General features: G+C 39.4%; 1 protein-coding gene across 1 annotated transcript in view; it reads left to right on the forward strand.

Moving 5' to 3' along the window:
- DNAH6 (dynein axonemal heavy chain 6) overlaps positions 1-22,163 on the forward strand; it is a 5,071,261-nt gene that overhangs the window by 1,859,380 nt on the left and 3,189,718 nt on the right. The window contains exon 25 of the mRNA XM_044059309.1: positions 2,428-2,650. Within this exon, the coding sequence (XP_043915244.1) occupies positions 2,428-2,650 (223 nt within the window). The remainder of the gene's footprint in view (positions 1-2,427; positions 2,651-22,163) is intronic.

The raw sequence follows: 22,163 nt of genomic DNA on the forward strand, positions 1-22,163 counted from the left end.
TGTGGCAAGATGCCAAACCCTTGATTGTGCACAGGGATGTTGGGTTTCTAAAAGCTAAGTGGGTTTGAGACTGCCAGATCCAGAGTTATATTATCTGAACTTTGCTATAGTTGTTGTGAAGAACATGTATGCACTTTACTGGTTTAAAAAGTAAACAGTTTGGCTAAAATAATTTTGAGGTGTACCGCTGTACCCCCCCCATCTAATATGGGCAAGCTGTATTTTTTCCCCACAGAATAAATAGATTTCTATTTTTGTGCAGTGTATATGTGGTCAGATATGTGAGTGAGCCTGGTTGATTTATGACCAAAGAAGCTGGATTTAATACCCTCCTCAGTAAAGCTTAAACCTATTTAAAGGAAACTGTACTTAGTATTTATCTAACCCCAGCTTGCATTATAAGGCACTAGGCTCAGATCATTTTCCCCTGACTATGATAAAGAATTTTTAGCTTTTGATGTCTTGATGCAAGAATCAGGGACAAAGCCAGAGAACAATGAGAGACAAAGGCCCCAAATCAGGGAGAGATTTTAAATATTGTTTTTATATATTCAAAAAGCTGTTATAATAACAGATTTTTGTATTAGCATGTTTCATAATATATACAGTAATCTTTTTGTAAACTTCAACCATAACTCCCAAGCATCTGTCTAGCTTAATTTCTGCTACAAGTATTTTTTTCCTGTATATATATATGTTCTTTATGATAATGACTTGTTAGCAGTACTGAAACCTGTTTCGCTCATAATTTTATACCTGGTGGGTTCTGTACCGGTACAAACAAGACAGAAATGGGTTGGATTATTTTGTCATTAATTTTGTGTGTTATAGGAAATTGTTTTACCATTTCCTTTTCCTTACTGTTCTCTTCAGTGTAGTATTATTAAGTTTTTGTTTTGCTTCTTTTGGTTACTCTAAATAAATAAATAAACAAAATAAATTAGTAAATATATTAAATTGCAAAAATATATCCATGGTGGTGTAGCGATAGCATTATTGCCTCACAGCAAGAGGTTCTTCCGTTCAATTCTCGGCTGGAGTGCGGGGAGTGCCTTCTGTGTGGAGTCTGCATGTCCTCCCCATGGTTAGGTGGGCATTCGAACAACATGTGTAAATGGGCGTGCCTTCGTTGAAGGTTGGACGTTGAGCTGGTACCTTGGTGTTCATGAAAATCTACTGCCAATCATTAGTGGACCGGAGTTCCGCTGTGGCGACCCTTAACTGGGAAAAGCCGAAAGACAAACAACAACAACAACATTAAATTGCAAAAATATAAAACAAGGACATGTGAAGACTAAGATTGGGAAAGGGAAAGAATGAGAATGAAATAAGCAAATTAAAGCAAAACAAAACTTTAACTTATCACTTGCATGTAAGGTTTAGATTCAACTGCAGCATTTCAAACTTGATGACCAGATAGAAACATCCAGAAGAGAGTCAGTAGACATGCATATTTTACTATCATGGTAGTAGATGAGAAGCAAGACAGAGTTATGTGTCATCCAGCAGTGACACTTAGCCGTATGGGTATCTAAAGCTACGCTGCACTACATATATATATATATATATATATATATATATATATATATATATAGAAGAAGATATATATATATATATGTATACATACCCCCTTAAGCTAAATGTATTAACAGTTATACAGAGAATGTTATCTCTTCTATAATATAGTGTTCAAAGGATGACACGATGCATACACATAAACTGATGTGTGCATATATACTCAGACGATGCAAGTATTTTTTTTCAAATGCTAAAGAAATATACATTTGCTTAATAGTGGCTACACAAATCAGTCTTTGCCTGTCATAATGTTACAAAAGCATTCTATTTGGATGGCATTTTTTATTATAGTCTACCAAATCTAGATACTTTAGATTAAATGTCTTTGAATTGTATGTAACAGAAAAATGTTGCCTATAGCAAAAGACAGTTAGGATATAGGAATACAAAAACTTTCCTGTTGCAAGCTAAGATGAGTTTACAGTTGTCATATTTGCAGAACAGATGAATGTGTTTCATCTTTTATGCTACAACTCTCAGTATTTAATTTCAGTTTTCCTTTTGGAAGGAAACTTATTGAGTCAGCAGTCTGAATACTATAGTGATGGGTGCAAATGTCTTTTCACTACATATCAGCTATCATATTACATTAAATGTTACATGTACAATATACATTTATGCTATATTCTAAACTGTTTTACTGTCACTGATCTGGGTCCCTTCTTTTACTTTTTTTTCATCATTTCATGTCTTGCTTCTACTTGATAAATGCTGAAGGCTTCACTTTTCCATTTTTGTGGGAAATTGATTATCTTTTTATTTATATATTGATAAAACGGAATGCTGATAATCAATGTTTCCAGGTAAGACTATATCGTAAATTGTATTTATTTATTTTTGTTAACACAGATTTTATTTCTTGTCAAACGATGAGCTGCTTGAAATCCTTGCACAGACACGCAATCCCCAGGCTGTACAACCACATCTGAGGAAGTGCTTTGATGCAATTGCTAAGTTAGAGTTTGCACTTGCTTCCCATTCTGAAGGCAAAGGTGCACCTCCCACAGAAGGTGACCAAGAGAAGGTGTTTACCAATGATATTTTAGCTATGCTGTCACCAGAAGGTGAACGGGTAAGATATGAATTACTTTTAACTGTTATCTGTGACTGCATATAGTAATTGAGAGGTTATAACATGCTTTAGTTTAGGCACATGTGCTACTGTTTTACTGTATATACATATTTTCACTATATGTACACTCTTTCTTCAGTGAAGTGCACTGTAACAATAAATCATTGCATTTATGTCTACTCATATTCTGATATGCCTTGATCTGGTTACATTTTCAAAGTTGTTTCACTTCTTTGTGAAGGATAATACTGGTCTTATATCTGCAAAGGTGCTGACACAAGTGCTAGAATAAACACAGCATTGGTATGTGCTCTCTTCATTTATTTGTAGCTACTGTCTGGCAGTTTACAGCAGAAGTTTTAGATTATGTGCTACAAAATTTAGACCTGTATCCATCCTGGGTTTGAGTTCCATGGCTTACTTTGTGACTCTGAGCAAATCACATTATCAGACATTGCATTTGGGTTGCCCTTGAAAAGAGATTGCGTACCTAGTAGGCGTAGCTGGTTAACATATTTTTTTCCTTTTTTTGTATGTGTGTGTATGAAGACTGGAAATGTCATGTTAGACTTTCTTAATGGCACAGATGTATACAAACATCACTATAAGAATGAAAGCATATCAGTATCACAGGAGTCTGAAACATTGATCTGAAGTCTGTGCTATACATATTTCTTCCTGTGATGATGTGGGATCCCACTGTATGATGTTGGCCAGATGTGGAGGTGAGATTCTGAAATGATAGGTGTTCTGTGTCAAAACATCTTCTTCTATGATGTACAGGGTACATGACTATGAACCTTTCCTGGCAGTGGTGTGTGACTGTGAGATTATGACCTGGCTCATAGGAATCATTAGAAGTTTAAGACTTCCTAGTCTAGGCAAGACTATGCAAGTTTAGACCTATTTGCACAATATATAGGCACGTTTGATTAGGAGGTATGATTGCTTATCAATTGCTATATTTTGCTGTGGTGCACCTGTACCATACGATGTAGTTTATTGACTTGCTTGCCTGTAACAGCTCTTGATCAAAAGCAGTCTGGAGGCTTGTGCGAATGCATGTCATACTACTTACAAATAGCCACTTTGCAGAAATCACCTCATATGTATGATTCACATGGCACCATCTTATTCTTTATGAAAGTAACATCATTTTGAGAGGAGGTTTAAGAGAAATGCAGCTTCTAATAGTGTCTGCCAGATACTATTTGCATGGTGCATAAAAGATAACGCTACATTTCATTTATGGCCATTTCAAAGACTGCAAACTGGCCTTGTCATGGCACATTTAAAACAGTGGATGCCTTGTATGACCCGGCAGAAGAATTGTCCTCAGCCACATGCATCAGCAGGACAGGGTAATGATGCAGGTGTTATTTTGATGAACTGTGGTACAGGAACCCTTATGAGTTCTTGGAATAGGAAGTGCGGGTTAAGCTGGAAAATCCTGAGTGGTAAAGTAAGTTTTTCCCCTCTTTTTTACATTGTTCAGTTTTTACTTATAACATGTTACAGGTTTGGGACTGTTGGTGCTGCTGGCAAGAAATTGTCAATCTCATCCTAGAATTAAGTCTTCTGTTTGCATCTTCCTTGTCAGGTAGAGGTGGTGCTGGTGGCACTGTTTTTGATATGCCTGCTACAATTCATATGGGAATTCTACAGGGCCTTGTTCTGGGATGGGGTCATGCAGCACTATGTCACAGTGACTGCACACTACCTGCTGTACTACCATGTATATCTGTGCCATATGCTATTCGTAACTTATGTGCAGGAGAATTTCTCTTGTCTGCTGCCTGTCTTACAGCTAATGAGAAGTCCTTATGGGATTACATCTGTTGTTCTAACATCTTACCTTACAGTTACCATAATTCTGTGATGTGCCATTTTATTTCAGCATGAAAAGAGCACAGAGAAAATTGTGCTGCCTTCTGCTCAAGGCAGGAGAGTCTTACTACTTGCCCCATGGCAGCATAGCTTTACTTATGACTGTCTTCCTATTTTGTGTCCCCACTGCAGGTCTGGATGACAGATTTGTTCCACAGACATGTCCACCTCATTCTGACCCTGCTTAGGCACTGGTTGTGGTGCAAGAGAGTGATAAGGCTGAGAGCATCTCACTGGATAGGCATTCCAGATCCTCACTAGCAGATATCTTACCTGCATTGTTAGACATGTTCCAGCTAAAACTGGAACAGGTGGTGGAGGTTAAAGTGGAGAGAGCAGTGGGAAGATGTATGGCCCATGTTGAGAGCCTTCTGGAGTGAATTGTGGATGTGGTCAGCTGGCCATTGAATACCATTGGGCTGCCAGGAGAGGATCAGATACATGTCACCAACCACCCTGATCTGTCATGCAGAGATGGATTCCTTAATGTCTCCCCGACTGGGTCATAAGATGTCATGCAGTATGAAACAAACCAAGCAACACTGATACTGAACAAGTGTTTAATAAAACAAAGCTTTCAGGTCAAACAAATCCTTCATCAGTGTATAAAATACTAACACATACTAACCAGTTTTATATATAGTATCAAAAATAACGCAACCATTAATTATCCAATTAAACAATCAATCCTAGTTACAAACAATAGTTGCAGAAGCAAAGATCTCTATTTCCAACACATTTGTTTATACCTTAGTACAGGTTTTAAAGAAACAGTCTGGTTTAAGCCTGGTAATACATCAGCACAAAGGCATATTATCTATTGATATTCCTTTATCTCAAGCTTATTGTTAAGATCTCCCCCTCATATATCCTTACATACTCCATCTATCACCCTAAAATAGAATTTATGTGCATTTTCATATGTACTGATATGCTTAGCCAAGGAATTAGTGTCAGTATTTCTTCTTATTTGTGAATGGTGCTCAGTTATTCTTTCCTTCAGTTTTCTGGTAGATTTCCCAACATAAAATGCTTGACATCTATTACAGGTAGCCAGGTATATTATATTCATTGTAACACATGTTGCTAAGCCAGAAAATATATAATTATTCCTAGTTACTGGGTTTTGAAAAGTATTATTTTTATTAATGACTTCACAACAGCTACAACTGTAGCAAGGAAAGGAGCCTGATTTAACTACTGTTACCCCCCATTCTTGACACACGTCTTTATAACATAACTTCTGCTTTAAACTCTGACAGTTTCTGTATGAGAAACTGGGTTTCATGTCAACTATAGGACATAATTCAGGTAGAGATGTTAATATATACCAGTTATCATTAATTATTCTTCTTACCTCAGAAGTAGCTCTGTTAAAAGCTGTAAAAGAAACGTGGCTTACCTACATCTAAGTTGGTCTCCTTAGTTATAAAGGGTACTTCCATTGTGTTCATAGAGAAATAAGGTTTAGTACTATCGTCCCTACAGCTCAAGACCTATTCAATTTCCATATCTAGGGATTCGCTATTATAGCCCCTCTCCATAAATTCATCTCAGTTCCTGCATTTGTTTCTTATATTCTTCTATAGAAGTATTAAGTTTACTAATTCTAACAAACTGAGCTTTTGTGACACTTTTAAACACGTGGTGCATGCATACTGTTTCGGTGGAGAATTTTATTCCTATGTGTTGGTTTTTATAAGCAGTAGTTTGAATTTCAGTACCATCAAACAAAATTCTCACATCCAAAAAGTTAGTGCTAGTATCTGAACATGTCATAGAAAAATGTAAAAATTTTGTGCTGTTGTTTAAATAGTTTAAAACACATCTAGTTCATCCCTACTACCATGCCAAACAAAAAACAAATCATCCGCATATCTTTTAAAGCAACTAATATTCTGAGAATATTGCTGTGGGCCATGATATATAAATTCAGTCTCCCATTTATCCAGTACTAGATGCCATGTCAGCAGCTTTTGCCTAGTCACATGTGCTGCCTTCCTGTTGTATTATAAACCATACCTTATGCATTATCAAGCTTTCCCCATCATCATTTGCCTACCCTCTGTCTTTGCCCATCCCAAGTCTCTCCAGCCTGTTGTGAACAAATTCCACCCCTGTTTGACTGTGTAGTTGATTTTCTGTTTATTCTTGCAAAATTTCCTCCCCCTTTCACACCCTGTTTTCTGTTTCACACTCTTCTTCCTCTCTCTGTCTGACAATCAGTCAATCAGTTAATCAATAAGACCCTAGCTAGCAAAAAGAAGTTTCTTTCCTCCACCTCCTCAACCCATTTTACATATTCCTATATGTTGTCCTTCTTTATGACCCTCTGCTTGCTCTTCCTCTTTTGGTACTTTCCTGTACACCTCTTTCCTTCTCTTTTATGAACTGAACAGGTGTTCACATATTTGAACACCAAAGCAAAGCAGTTGCAAGTAATATACTGCTACAAAGCTGTGAGCAGTGCCTGGTGCCACTCTGATGAGAGACACTGTTTTATATTTATATTGTTTTGAGTTCATGTCTGCTGTTTTCAGAAGATTGCTGTTTGTAACACAGGACCACATTATGGATTGCCTCCTATGCTTCTGTGCAATTACTTCACTACATGGTTAGGTTCACTTGTATACATACTGCATGGTTTATTGGTATACGTCACAGCATAGCTAGCTGTCTATAAATACTGCATGTTTTCATATGGATATTCATAACCTTCCTGTGTCACTGCATAGTGTAGCACAGCTGTACAATGCTCGGGCAGAAGTACAGTTTATCTCTATAAATCTCAGTCCTGATCACATCAGATAAGGTAAATATTGTTAGAAAGGGCTTACTTTTTGAGGGAATAGTCTGTGTATACTAAATAAGCTGAATGCCTTTCTACAAAAATAGTTATTGAAACTTTTATTTTAGGAAATTTACTTGTTCATAGTCAAATTACATGTATCCTGTTAAAAAAGAGATATTCTAGGAGAACACTCTACATGGCAGGGCTAGTCACTTGACAGTATAAAAATATTGCTCTAAGTGATTCGGTCATGTTGACTAATATTACCAAATGGGCATGGGTATTTGCCATTGATAAGTGGGTTGAGGACCTTTCCTTCTCCAAACTACACCAGGGACCCATGCTAACAGTGAGAGGGGTGTATATCCCCGTATTGGCCAGTGTGTGCCCGCCATAAAGCCCAGTAACCCTGGGTCAGTAAGCTACTGGCTTGGTGGCCAGTGTCCAGTTGTTCAGTTTGGGTTACCTGGGATAGCCTTGTTGAGTGAAAGTCAGCCTGCTGAATATGAACTAAGAATTGCTACACTCAATGAAGGTTCACTGACAGGACAGACCTGGGAAGTGGTTGACATGATGGTAAGGAGGAGGCTGGTTATCCTATAGATTTAGGAGACAAGATAGAATGGTAGTATAGTAAAGCCACTTGGCCTGAGACTCAGAGTCTGCTACTCAGGAGGAGGACAGGCTAGAAATGGTGTGGGAATTGCCGTGAGGGAAAGGTTTCAGAAGGCAGTGAGAAATGTCATCAAAATTAGTCACAGACTTGTAGCAGTCAGATTCCAACCTAATGATACGGCAGTATTCATAATCTCAACCTATGCCCCAAAGCAGGGTTGTGATAGTGAGGAAAAGAGTGCATTTATACAGTAGTTACAGGACCTGCTGGATAACACAGGACAAGATGAATTGGTGTTGATAATAGGTGACCTGATTACACATATCGGGAGAGACAGAACAAGATATGAGGACTGCATGGCTCCATATGGGTGGGACAGCAGAAATAAAGAAGAAGAAGCCATTCTAAACTTCTGTCTGGAAAATGGCTTGATAAGTGAAGAAGCTGGAGGGAAGTACAGGAGAGACAGAATACCAAGCTTTTGACACAGTGTCCCATCAGCTGCTCCTCCACAAACTTTCCACTTACAATCTTAATACCTCACCCCTCACATGGTTTCACAGTTATCTATCCAACCGCCAACAGGCCACTAAATGGGCAAACAGCCTCTCCCCTCTATTATCAGTCACCACAGAGGTACCACAAGGCTCCATACTTGGACTCCTCCTCTTCATAATATTTACCAACAACCTGTATACTGCCACCCAACATGCCACTGTCAAACAATATGCAGATGACTCCTGTCTTATCTGCTCAGACAACTCCCCACAAGAACTCCAACACAAAATACAATCATCATTCCAAGACATTGAAAAGTACCTCACCAGCCACCAACTCATCTTAAATCCAAATAAGACCAAGCTCATAATTTTCCCTAAAAAATCTTCCAAACCCAGTACCCAATCCCTCTCCATACTATCTAACAATGGTACAAAAATTGAACCCACCAATCAGACCAAGCTGCTAGGGTTAACCATAGATGATTCACTAAAATTTGATAAGCACATCTATCTGACCATCAAAAATATCCACTCTAAACTAGGTGCTCTATACAGGGTTAAACCTTACCTTATACAACAAGCTAGACTGGCCACTGCAAAATCCTGCTTGCTATCCACCCTCCTATACTGCTCTGAGGTCTTTACTAACCTATCAAAAACCAACATAAATAAACTAGACTCTTGCTACAACAGAATAGCTAGGTTTGTCACCAACCATCCCCACAAAACACACCACTGCATCGCTCTCCGACAGCTCATCTGGCTTAGAACTTCCCAATGTATTATTACTAAAACAACTGTCACTTGCCCATAAAATCCTATTCAACCCTTCCAACTGCTCAGTTCTATCAAACCTAGTTCAGCCAAACACAAACTGTAGACTCCTCAGGTCATCCAACAAACTAATGCTAAAAGTAACCCAATCTCACAACTATCACGGAGACTCCCTCTACTCCCATAAAATAGCCAAAAATTGGAACACCCTTCTTCAACAGATAACTAAAACCCCAACCTGTCCACATTTAAAACTACCCTGAAAAACTATTTAAATGATAATTGGCTATGCCCCTGTATTGGTTCCAACTAATATTCTTCCTATTTTTTTCCCACTCATCTCACACATGTTAGCCCAAATAGCTCTCATCCCACATAGGGCTATCCCACTATCTGTCTTATCTTTTTTAATCTTTGTTCCTTCAGATGACCTGACTTGTAAAACTACATGACCAGTTTTGGTCTTTCAGAAGTGACTCACCTTGTAAAGCTATATGACTTATGTACCTCATATATATTGTAACAAAAAAAATAGTATTCCTGTATGCCTGAAACATGCATATTTATATTGTATTCTGTTATTATATTTTGCTATAATATTTTTGTTAAGCTCATTTGCATATTTTGTTAGCAATACACTACTTATTAAATTAAGTTTACTGCTTGTACCTTAATAATGTTCTTTTTGTAGAGCTTTTCTCCCTGGGTCTCCACTGAAAACTTTTTTCTTTCAACCCAGTCGGACACTACCCGATTAACAAATGTAAATAAATAAATAATACAATAAGCGGCCAACACATAGTTCAGAAAAAAAGGCAACCACAAGATCACATACAAGAGTGGCCAACATGCAACTCCTAGTAAGAAAAGGGCACTGGGGTAGAACTCATGATTGCAAAGTCATCCCCAATGAAACAGTTTTCCTACAGCATAAACCAGTGGTTGCCACAATCAGCTACAAACAGTAGTCAGAGAAGGCTTTAAGGTCAACAGAAACCAGGCTGAAGACCTGAAATTTGACTGGAAAGAAAGCATAACACTTCAAGGAATTACTCAGGACTCTAGCACCTCAAGAAGAATAGGAAATAGGTGGAGGTGAAGAAAAATGGCAGCAGCTCAAAACAGCATGAGTGAGGAATACAGAACAGATATGCAGCCAAGTCAGATATGGAAATAAAGTACTTAAGCATACCTCTCAACCTCTTAGTGCAAAAAATCTGGAGAAAGCCTGACATAATGGGGGGACAAAGGCCCAAAAACAGAGACAGATTTTAAATACTTATAAACTTAGACAGTTGCTAGAATAACTGGATTTGTCTTGCCATGCATTTTTCTGATGGGTATGAAGTCTGAATCACAAATATATATATATCATTATTTAGTGACTTCAGTCCTTAGACCATCCCAGTAATTTGCCAGAAAATCATAAATTTTATGAGGAACAGACCAAAAATATGAAGCAAAAATCTGGACAGTTGAGAGGTATGTACTAAAGGAAAGCTGGTGGAGGAATGTAGAAGCCTAGATAGAAAAGATGGAGTATGCTAGGAAAGAATACTGCTTTTCTAACAAAGAGGTTAAGAAAGGAGTTGCTATAGCATCAGAGTCATGCTTTTAGAAAGCGACTCAGCAGATGGTACAAAGAAACTATATTAGTTTGCAAGGCAAAGACAAAAAGATAAAGAAGACAGACACCCTTCATAAGGGATGCAAGCAACAACCTGCTCATGAGTCCACAAGACATTAAAGGCAGATGGAAGAAGTTCTTCCAGCAGCTTCTGAATGAGGAAATCCCCACAGAAGCTGTACTGCCCCAGACATAGCTTCCAATGAAAGAAGAGGAGGAACCCACCATAGAAGAATTGAAACAACATGAAGGAAAATGAAGTCAGGGAAAGCAGCAGGCTCAGATGAGATCACATCAGATATGATAAAGATGTTGGGTGAGATAGAGGAGAAATGGCTCCTGAGGGTACTCATGGCAGTGTGGAGAGAAAGGTATAGCCCGAGTGGAAAATAAGCATACTAGCACCAGTGTTCAAGAGCAAAGGGGACATTCACAACTGTGATCAGTACAGAGGTATGAAGCTCCTGTCAAATTGTATAAAAGTTCTAGATATGGTGACTGATAAAAGAAAATGCAGAGTAGTAGAAAGTAAGATGGGAGACGAGCAGTTTGGATTCAGAATAGGATGTAGTACAATTGACCCAATGTTTACAGTGAGACAGGAAGTTGAAAAGAAGTTAGAGATGAGGAAAAGTGCAACTGGGCATTTGTAGACTTGGAGAAAGCATATGACAAGAGATGGGTGATGAGCAGCTTGGATTCAGATCAGGATGTGGGAAAGCATATGACAAGAAAGCTGATTTGGGCAGCCCTGTTGTGGTTTGAAGTCCCAGAAACATTGGTAGAATTAGTGCAATCTATGTACAAAGACTCAATGACTCAAGTACGAACAGTGTTTGGTCTCATAGAGGGTTTCCCAGTGGGAGAGGATGTGCATCAGGGTTCAGGTCTGAGCCCACTACTGTTCATACCAGTGATGGACTGCATTTAGCAAACAGGTCAGAGGAGACAGATCAACAAAGTTGCTGTATGCAGACAATGTGGCATTACAGGCAGACTCTGTGCAAGAACTTCAGCAAGGGACAGGGGAATGGAATGCAAAACTAAAGGCACATGGGATGAAACTGATTACAAATAAGACAGTTGTAGTGGTGGTAAATGGTGGAGATCAGAAGACGATGAAAATTGAGACAGTAGGGAAAAATGCTACCAACAGGTTAACAGCTTCAGGAATCTGAGAGGGTTGGTTGATGAAAAGGGAAGTCTGAATAAGGAGGTCAAAGCTAGAATTAGAGGATCTGCAACCAACTGGCACAGATTGCCAGGTTTAGTATATGACAGAAGAATGGTAAAGAAGTTGAAAAGTAAAGTGTACAAAACAGTGGTGGGTCCAGTTCTACTGTATGGTAGCAGTAAATACAGAACAGTTGAGGAAGCTAGAGGTGATGGAGATAAAGTGCCTGAGACAGGTGGTAGGGTGCACACTGTGGGAGAAATGAAGAAATGAGGACATAAGAATAGAAGCCAAAGTAGCTTCAGTTGCAGAAAAAAATCAAAGAGAACAGATTACTGTGGTTCGGGCACATTTGCAAAAAAGCAAAAGAAAATCTGGTGAAGAAGATTTGTAACAGGCAGGAAGAAGACAAGAGGGAATGCAGGCATCCAGCAAAGAGGTAGATGGATTGTGTGAGAGAAGACCTGCAACAGTCAGGCATGAGTATCGAAGAAGGCAGGAGAGTGGTACCAAATAGAGAGAGATGATGACAGTTGGCACTACATCCCAACCCCATGTAGAAAATGGGAAAAAGGGGTTGATGCTGCTGATGATGATGATACTGATCACTGCTGCAGTAGCCTTAACTATATGGGTTATACCCTGCCAAAAACAACTTGTCAGCTTCCAAAGCTTCAGAGCATCTTTCAAGCGCCCAGACTGTCAAACAGCTCAAGCTGAGCTGACTAAAAGACAAGTATGGCTATGAACCCCTTCAGAGCTTTACTGCTGCCAAAGAGTACACTTCTCTGTGGCTTTTGAGGATCTTAGTAGCACTTCTTCCCTCCCACCCTCCCCCTTGTTTCTTGTGTTGTTTTCATCAGGATGTGCATTTTAACTTTTTGTTGTGTCTAGCATTGTTGTTTCAGGGTTCAACCTCCCTCTCTCTGTTGGCATGAAATCTCTGAAGGGCTTGGATCCCAAACTTGTCTTTTAGTCAGTTTAGCTCAAGATGACTGATGGTTTGGGCACGTGGAAGGTGCCCTGAAGCTTTGGAAGCTATCTGGCTGTTATATTCTTTCAGGATATAACCATATAGCTTGTATAATTTAGGTTACTGCAGCAATGATCATACAAACATCACCTGTTATGGTAAGTTTACTTACACAGCTGTACTTTTTTGATTAAGCCTTCTGACTTCATGACTAATGTACTCTAGGACACTGAATGAAGTAAGTTCAGGTATATCTTGTCTGTAAAATTTGGAAATGAATGCACTTACTGCACTGACACATATCTGTCAGTTTGCTGCCTTTAGGATATGTAGAATAATAAACTACACATATTAAACACAATGCTTCTTTGAAGTGAAACAGATCAGTCACTGTGCTCCATTGTCTATCTAGGCTAACATTTCCTGTCTTAGATTGTCATCACTTCTATGGGCTAGACTTGTAAAGGCTCCAGGGCCATTGGCCTAGTACACACCTATGAACCTAAGAACCTATTATACATTCCAGTTTACTACATTTTGTTTTATCTGTACTGACATTATGGTTCAGTACATTATATCCTAAGCTGTTTCTATGCAAGTCACTACTCTAAGGTATTACTTTTATTTTGAAACATTTGCTTTTCAGTTACTCAGGTACTGCAGTCTTGTCAGCTTTGAGCATTAAGCTATAACCGGGACTTATTTCCTACTGATTGAAAAGTAATCTAGATTTTTTTTCCTGACTGATTATTTCTGCCCTACTCAACCTCTCATTGTGACTAATTTCAGTAATCACTTGACTAAGCAGAGTCCTTACATCTCTGAAATTATTTTTTTTTTTGTTATAGGTAACTAATAAATTAACCAAAGAATTTCAGATATTTATTTTAGCAAATCCTAATTATGCTCTGGAAAATTAACTTAAGATAGCTATTATATGTAGTGTTTTACCTGGTCTGTATTTCACTTTGAGGTCATACTTCTGTAGGTTAGGTAGCATCCACTTTAATCACAAAAGAATTATGTACATAGGCATGCTAAATACAGTATGTAGTTTTACAGTCTGTGTCTTCTTGTAATTTTTTTGACATAAGCATATTTATGGAATTTCTCACCTTCATATGCCATTGCTGTCAGTTTATTTGTCTAAGCATACCCATTTTGTGCATGTCTAAATGTTCTTGTTCTATAGGCAACTGACCTTCACAGGCAATATACCATTCTAACTTAAATCCACTTGGAACGCAGATGGTTTATTTGCATTGTTGTATTTCAGTGTAGGTGCTTCTGTTACTATTTTCCGAAGTATATCAAAACTGTTTTCCTTTTCATAGCCCATTACTCATAAACATATCATCCAATGCCTTTTTAGATGCACAATTGTCTCAGACATAGGCTCAAACTTTGCAATGCACTAACTCTATTAATCTCAGGAATACTTGCTTGCTGTGTAGCTTAAGCAATTCACCTGTCAGTGTAACTTTTTTCTGAACATCTTTTTAGACCTCCTGATATTAGAAAATGACCCATTAACGTTAGTGTTAATACTCATATAATTTCTTTAATAAAGTTTAAATTTGCAAATTTCTCAAGGTGTTAATTAGTTTTTTGTCATTTTTTAAAACAGATTAGTAAAAGATTTTATTTATTTTACTTTTATTTACTAGGTTTGTCTGATTGGGTTTTAGTCAAAGGCTACTTTTCAGTGGAGGCCCAGGGAGAAAAGCTAGCTCCAACATATTGCAAATACTTGTAAACATGCATTTAGTAATAAACATGAACAGACATTAGGTGATATACATTAACAATCACACATACACTTGCTAATTAGATTACATTCATATGAAATAAAAGCAACTACTGCAATATAAAAGTCACTTATGCATTAGAAGATGTTGGAAATTGAGTATTTGAAGAGGAATATTAGTGAGGTTGTCAGGTAGATCATGTAATTAGTGCTTAGAAAATTTTAAAAATGCAGGTGAGGGAAAGAACTAGGTGGGGCAGAAAATGTAAATATTGTAGTTAAGAGGTGGGAGTATAAGGCAGGTTCATAGAAAGTTATAGAGATGGCTGTCATAAGGCTTATATTAAAAGTATGTGGGTGGGGTGAATACTATTAACGTTCAAAATATCTTGTCTTCCTTCAGATGTCCACCACGCTGCCTTATAACAAATGGGTTCTGTACCTGCACAAACCCATACTGGCAGGTTTCCAGAGCTCAGAATCTCCTTCTGTGACTCTCTGTAACTGGGGATTGGCCAAACCCATCCCATCAGGGAAAGCCTAACCCATGTCACATAAATTCAGTTTTTCTGTCTTTTTGTAACAGCTGTGAGACTTACACAGTTGAATCTCCTCAACAGCCTGCATTGGTGGATTACAACTTTGAGACTCAAATAAGATCCTGTTGGGAACTTCTTTTATTCTTTATTATTATATACTTTTGATTTATTTTTGTTTTATTTAAAATGTAGATTTAAATATGTTAGCATTTTATTGTAGTATTCTTACTATTTACTACAGCTGTTAATTGCTCTGGGAATTATAACTTAATTTTGTGTTGTTTGCATACTATATACTGTGTTTACACATTTATGGGGCTGCTTATAGTGTTTTATGACTTGCACTGGAAAACTGAAGTTCTTTGGTGTCAGTTGCACACTAGGGTCTGCCTCAAGCATGTAGAACAGGGTGTCAAAAGGCCTGTTGTTTATGTTGTTTATCTGCTTAATTTTGAAGTTCTGACTGGAAAATATTGCATTTTTTCACTTTTTTCTTAATTTAATATACCTGCTTCTGACATAACGCTGCCATATCCATTTTTGTTGTTAAATAGTGATTTACTTTGAATTACTTAATTATATTTTCTGTGGAGATGTTTTTCATTTCTGACAGTAGAATCTCTAAATAAATGCAAATGTACGCTGTTTTAAATGGTTTCTATTTGACTTAAGAGCATATATTTGATTTTTTGTCACAATTTGGACAAGTGAAATTTTAACTGATGCTGTGACTGTATGTGTTGTTGTCTGTCACACTGTACAACAGATTGTATAACAAGATTTAACACAATGTAAACTGTTTCTGCAATATTTTATACAGTTTATCCTTGTTTGGTATGCGAGAACGTTGTTTATATTTTCTATTATTGTTGCCCTCAGTCATCCCTTAATAGCATCAATGTATTATTCTGGTTGGGGTTTTTTCCTCTGATCTGATGGATCTTGATGTATCTGTACCCCCCCCCAATCAAATCCAGTTGCATCTAAAAAGAAAAAAAACACTAAAAAATGTCTCAGATTACAGTTTGTGAATATGTTGTTTGTCTTAAGCTGGCTCACAGATCACTTAGCTTTTTTCCCTGTCACCCTCTGGTGTGAGCCCTCTCCCCTCTGTGGTACTGCGGTCAAACACATCCTCAGGGGCTGTTCCAGTATCTTTTTTAGGTAAGTGAAAAATGAACACCTTTGGTGCAGGAGAGGTCCAGAGTAAGAGACCCCCTTGCCAGACATAATACTTTTTCCCCGAGATATTTTGTCTTCCAATGTAGTTCTTGGTAAGAAGAAATGGAAACTTTACCATATGACAGGCAATCAGGTTCTTACCATGTATAGGGGTGATGTGCTTTCCTTAGCTAACAATGTTTTGCAGTCAGCTAATATCAGAAACTATGCTTCTATTCAGAATGACTGTTTCTCCCTTCTCTAGAGATCAGTCTAGCACCACAGATTTTGGTGTGGACTCTGATGCAGACAGTAGTGAACACTCTTGAGTCCATTCAGTCTGATTCTTCAGAAGGTGAACAGGTTCAAAAATCCAGGCAAGTGTTCACCTTTCCCTAGAGCCTAGCAAGGTTTAGAGATCTATTTGACTGGAATCAATCCGGAGCTATGCCAGAAACTGGCAGAGTTTAAGACCTTATTAAGGATAAGATTCCAAATGTTTTGGCTGTTCCTCCACTGTTTTCAGCCTTAGAAGATATCCATAAAACTGCATGTAAAATCCCCTTGGCTAGTGAACCAATTCCTAAAATGCTATGAGGAAATAAAGGGTGCACTCTGATCTTGCAACCAGTAGTGTAGCTAGGGTGGGCTGAGAGGGGCAACTGCCCTGAGTGCAAAGTGTTGGGAGACATGATCAGCTGATCCCAATCTTTCTTTAATGTAGTACCAGCTTTTAAAAGCCAGTATTACATTTGCGATCATACCTGAGCACTGTAGCTCTCTGTCTGTGGTTTAAACTGTAGCAACTCCTAATAGATTGTAGCAAGCAGTTTGTTACATTTTAAAACTAAAAAAAAAAAAAAAAACTTTTTTATTTTAACTAAAACTTGAGCAAAGTAGTGCTTCATGCAAGCAGGGTATAAACTGTAGCAATTGTTTGCTACAGCTTAAAAAGAAGAATTTTTTAACTAAAATATGAGTGCCTTAGCACTCCATGCAGGCAGAGTATAAACTGTAGCAGTTGATGTCTTTCTATATCAATGTTGCAGTATTCTTCACCGTAGGGATCTCCTGCCAAGGATAGCCCAACGTCCGGCCAGTATACCAAAGCGTTTAGATCATGTATGTGCCATATGCTCCCTCTCCATTCAGGATGTAGGGCATAAAGGTGACATACAGACGCAGTAACCAGAACTTCTTTGCCGCCAGTCTGAATGCCATCATTGATCATCTGTCTGAGCGCCCTTATGCTGTGCTGAATACCTAGTTTTAAGATAAGTAATCTGGTGGGGTCTTTTTTCTTTTGGTATTGTTCTCTTTTGGTTACTTAGAGTTCATGTCATCCAAGAAGAGAAATTCCAGTGTCAGAGGCAGATTACCCATAAGGATCATGATGAACAGTGTTTTTTTTTTTGTCTGGGTGCTTCCCACAATTCTGTAGCATTTGTAAAGTGTTTGTGCCTATGAATGTTAGAAGTCAGTTGTCTTCCCTGGCCACTGTCTTAAGAACCAAAGGCTTAAAATGTTAGCCTAGGGTAGTATGTCAGAATCTTCTAACTCTGAGGTACCATCAGGTAGGAAGGCCAAGAATTCTCAGTCAAATTCTTTGACTGTCAGTCCTCCACAAACCATTTCTCTCGAAGTGGGTGATAGCTCTGTAGGCAATCCAGTATCTATGTGGATTCCTCTGCTGTGACCTCGCCAAAGGATGGCATGGATCCTTCATTTCATACATCCTCTAAGGCTTTGCAGGGATCTGCTCTGGATGTAGAAGGGGAACCTTGGTTGATCATCTCAGGGGGCCTTAGAGGGATTCCACAGATTCTGGTCATGGAAGAGGTTTTGGATACTCTTACTGAATCTCATCAAGGGTCAAGACCCCTAGCATTTGTTAGGGCTGACGTCTCTACCAAGAAAAAGCAGAAGACTAAGCATACCTCTGTACACTGTAAGGATCCTCAGAGGGAATGGCAGGAGTTTACTCAGGGCCTGCTTAATGCCTTAATGGCTCTGAAGCCTCGCAAAGAGGGTTTCTGTGCGTACTTCTCCTTGAATTTCTACTCCTTCCAAATGAACACGGGAACCCAATTCCTCAGATGAAGATTCAGAATCTGATGATGGATCCTTGTCTAACTCTTCCCAGATGCTTTCACCTTTGCTTATGGTTCTGATGAAGACCAGTCTGTTAGTCCTGAGTCTCTTTTTGAGGAATTGTCTTTTGGAGACACTATAGCTAGAAGGATGGAGTACTTGAAATGGGATTCTTCTCAAGTGTCTGATATCCAGAAAAGGTATTATGAGCTTCAGGTAGATGCTTCAGGTAGATGCTCCTAAACCTTCTGCAGTACCTCATGTATTGGCTGCTTTATTAGACACCTTTATAGCTGCTTCTAACTCTTCTGATTCTCAGCCTCCTGCTTCAAAGAAAGCTGACAGGTTCTATAAGGTCCCTGAGGAGTGTCAGTTCTTATTTGTGTCCTTCTGCTGACCCTGCTGTGTGGTCAGTCTCCTCTGACAAGCCTTCCAAACTTTTGCCCTGTTCCATGCTTCTGCCTTCAGATAAGGATAGTATGGCAATGGAGAGAATTGGTAAGAAGGTTTATACTGCTTCTACTTTGGACTTTCAAGCCATCAATTACTAGACCCACATGATCAGATGTGCTTTAGCCTTGACTGCCCAGGCTTGACAGGTTCTTTCTGACCTCTCTGATTCTGAGGCTAAATCTTCTGCTCTTTCTATTTTGGGTTCAACATTTCAGGTGGCTCATCAGTCTATTAAGTGTAGCTATGATGCCTCAGGTGCCTGTTCCAGCACTGCTTCTTGGCTTTGCCTGCTGTTATTACCCGAAGACATTAACGCCAAGTTACTGGATGCTCCTTTGGATTATAAAAATGTCTTTTGGGCTGCTGCTGATATGTTTAAGTCTCTTCAAGAAAAAGGCAAGGCTTTGCAGGACCTTAAAATATTTTTGTGTCTCCTATCCCTAAGTTTCATAGGAATTATCCTACTAGGCCTGCTTTTGTTCACAGGCAGCCTCATCAGGCCACTAAATGCAGGAAAAGTTCATAGGTTCATAGGTGTGTACTAGGCTAATGGCCCTGTAGCCATTACAAGCCTAGCCCATAGGATTACCCTGGCATCGTGCCACCTGACCTTAGTTCCCAACCCCTTTTTCGAGTAAAGCCACTGGAGTAATCCCTGGGGTGAATTTTGTATTTCCCATCCACTCATCAATTTTTCTCTTGAAGAGGGCCAGTGAGGTGCTCTGCTTGACATGTATGAGAAGTGTATTCCATAGCATGGGCAGTCTTTGAGTTATGAACCTGTCCCTCCAGCATGTTCTGTTGATTGTGGTAATGAGGTTGAGGTCTCTGAAGCGTGTGGTGTGGAGGGATTGGAATTTCTTCAGCTGTAGCATTTCTAACAGAGCTGGGTCAGACATGGCTTTGTAAGTCAAGCAGAGATCACCTCTAAGTAGGCAATATGAGATAGAGAATAGCTGGAGTTTTTTTGAGTCTGTCCATATAGGACAAATGTTTAAGGCCTAGGATCCTCTTTGTGAGGTACTTTTGTGGCCTTTCCAGTTGTTGCAGGTATTTAGTGAGGTACATGCCAAATGGGGCATTGTACTCAATTATTGGCCTAATGAGGGAAGAGTAGAGGGAGACAATGACCTCTTTCTTCCTGGATGCAAAACCCTTAGTAATGAGATGTGCCACACAGAAGGACTTTCTGACTACAGTGGCAATGTGTGGTCAAAAGAGAGTTTGCTGTCAACCTATGTTCCCAGATCTCTTATAACGCCTTCTGTGTTCAGTGGACTACCATCGATGTGGTAATTCATGGGAACCGGGTTTTTCCCAAAGGGGATGACGACACATTTTTTGGCATTGAGCTTGAGGCCATGGATCTAACACCATCCATTGGTCTCAGTGAGGCCTTTCTGTAGGATGCCACCACCATCACTTGGGGAGTTAATAATAGCTCCCAACTAGCAATCGTCTGCAAACTTTGTCAGCCAGAGTCCCTTCATGTTGGCCTGGACATCAGAGATGTAGGTACTAAACAGGAGAGGACCCAGGACCAAACCCTGTGGTACTCCACTCGTGACTGGTTGATAGTCTGACTTAGTCAGCTACTTTCACACTGTGGGTTCTACCTGTGAGGCAGTTTGCAACACAACTAGTGATACAGGGTGTTGATGCCTAGCTTAGTGAGTTTTTCTATTATTCCTGAGTGGGGAATGGTATCAAAGGCCTTGACCAGATCAAGGTAGGCTGTGTGAACCACCTTGCCTTTATCCACAACTCTAGTGACTGACTCAAAGAAGTTGACCAAGTTGAGCAGGCATGGTCTACCCTTCAGAAAACAAACTGTGTGGGATCCTGAGTTTGGAGATTCCCTATATCCTTGTTTATTAGGTCCATGATGATGCTTTCCATAGCTTTGCATATCAGACTCGTGAGGCTAATGGGGTGATAATTCCCAGGATCTGTAGTCACTCCTCCTTTGTGGAGAGGGATGACTGTAGCAGTGCAACATTCGGTAGGGACAAAGCTTGAGGTGAGGCTGTGATTGAACAGGGCAGACAGGTGAGGTGCCAGTTCACTCTGTAGTTCATGGAGAACACAGCCAGGGATATTGTCAAGTCCCATAGAAGCTGTATTCGTGGCCTTGGACAGTGCTGTTTTAACCTGTGCTGCAGTAATACTGGGTGCCTGGCAATCTACTGGTATTGTGATTTCTCCTTTGGGGGGAGGGGTAAAGTTGGCACTTAATCTGCCGGCCAGTATATTGGCAAAATCTGTTGGCTTGGTATCGGAGGTACCATTATGCAGTAGCTCAGAGCAAATCTATTGCCATGGAGATTCTTTACATAACTATAGAAGGCCTTGTGATCGTCTTTACTATCTGCTGCAATTCTGTTTTCATAGCTAGCTTTAGAGGATTTGATGAGGGATCTCAACTTTTTGTTGAGGCTGATAAGGGAGTTTTTCTAGTCTTGGGACTTCAACTTATTCCGCATCAGTTTCCTCCTTCTTTTGTAGAGTTTGTTTATGGCAAGGGACCACCAGATTGGCTTCTTTTTTTTGGAGGAGAGCATCTTGGTTCTGTTGGGTATGGCAAGACCCATGCATTTGTCTATGTTTTTATACAGTGCATTGGTGTATGATTCAGCAGTCATGCAACTATTCTGCACTTGCATGGGTGCCATGAAGTTAGCTACCTCTGTTTTTAGGAGTCCAAAGTTAGCTTTGGAGGAGTTTTTCATGGCGGTTACCTTTGGTGGGGGTGGTGGTGGGGTTTCCAAAGTGATTAGTTTGTGGTCAGATCTAACTAGGGAGGAATTGACTATTGGTATAGAGCAACGGTCACCCATGTTAGTAATGACCAGGTCAAGGATGTTGCTACCTCTAGTAGGGGTAAGAACAAGCTGGTCCATGGCATTGGAATTAATGAATTCCAGGAAACATTGGGCAAGTGTATTGGTACATGAGTAGTTTTCCTGGTTAACGGACAGGTAGTTGAAGTCACCCAGTATGACAGTGTTAGGTTGGACCCTAATATTCTCCAGGGTGCTTAGGAACGTGGAGTGTGAGTCTTGGGACATAATTGGGGACCTATAGCAAGCTACGACCTGAATCTCTGTCTTACCCAATGTTAGTTTCACCTGAAATATCTTAGATGCTTTATGTTGGGCTACCAGTCTAGAGGTGTGAGCA

Source organism: Protopterus annectens, chromosome 17.part0 (assembly GCF_019279795.1).
Source record: "Protopterus annectens isolate FY-2018-M chromosome 17.part0, PAN1.0, whole genome shotgun sequence".
NCBI classification, from domain to species: Eukaryota; Metazoa; Chordata; order Ceratodontiformes; family Protopteridae; genus Protopterus; species Protopterus annectens.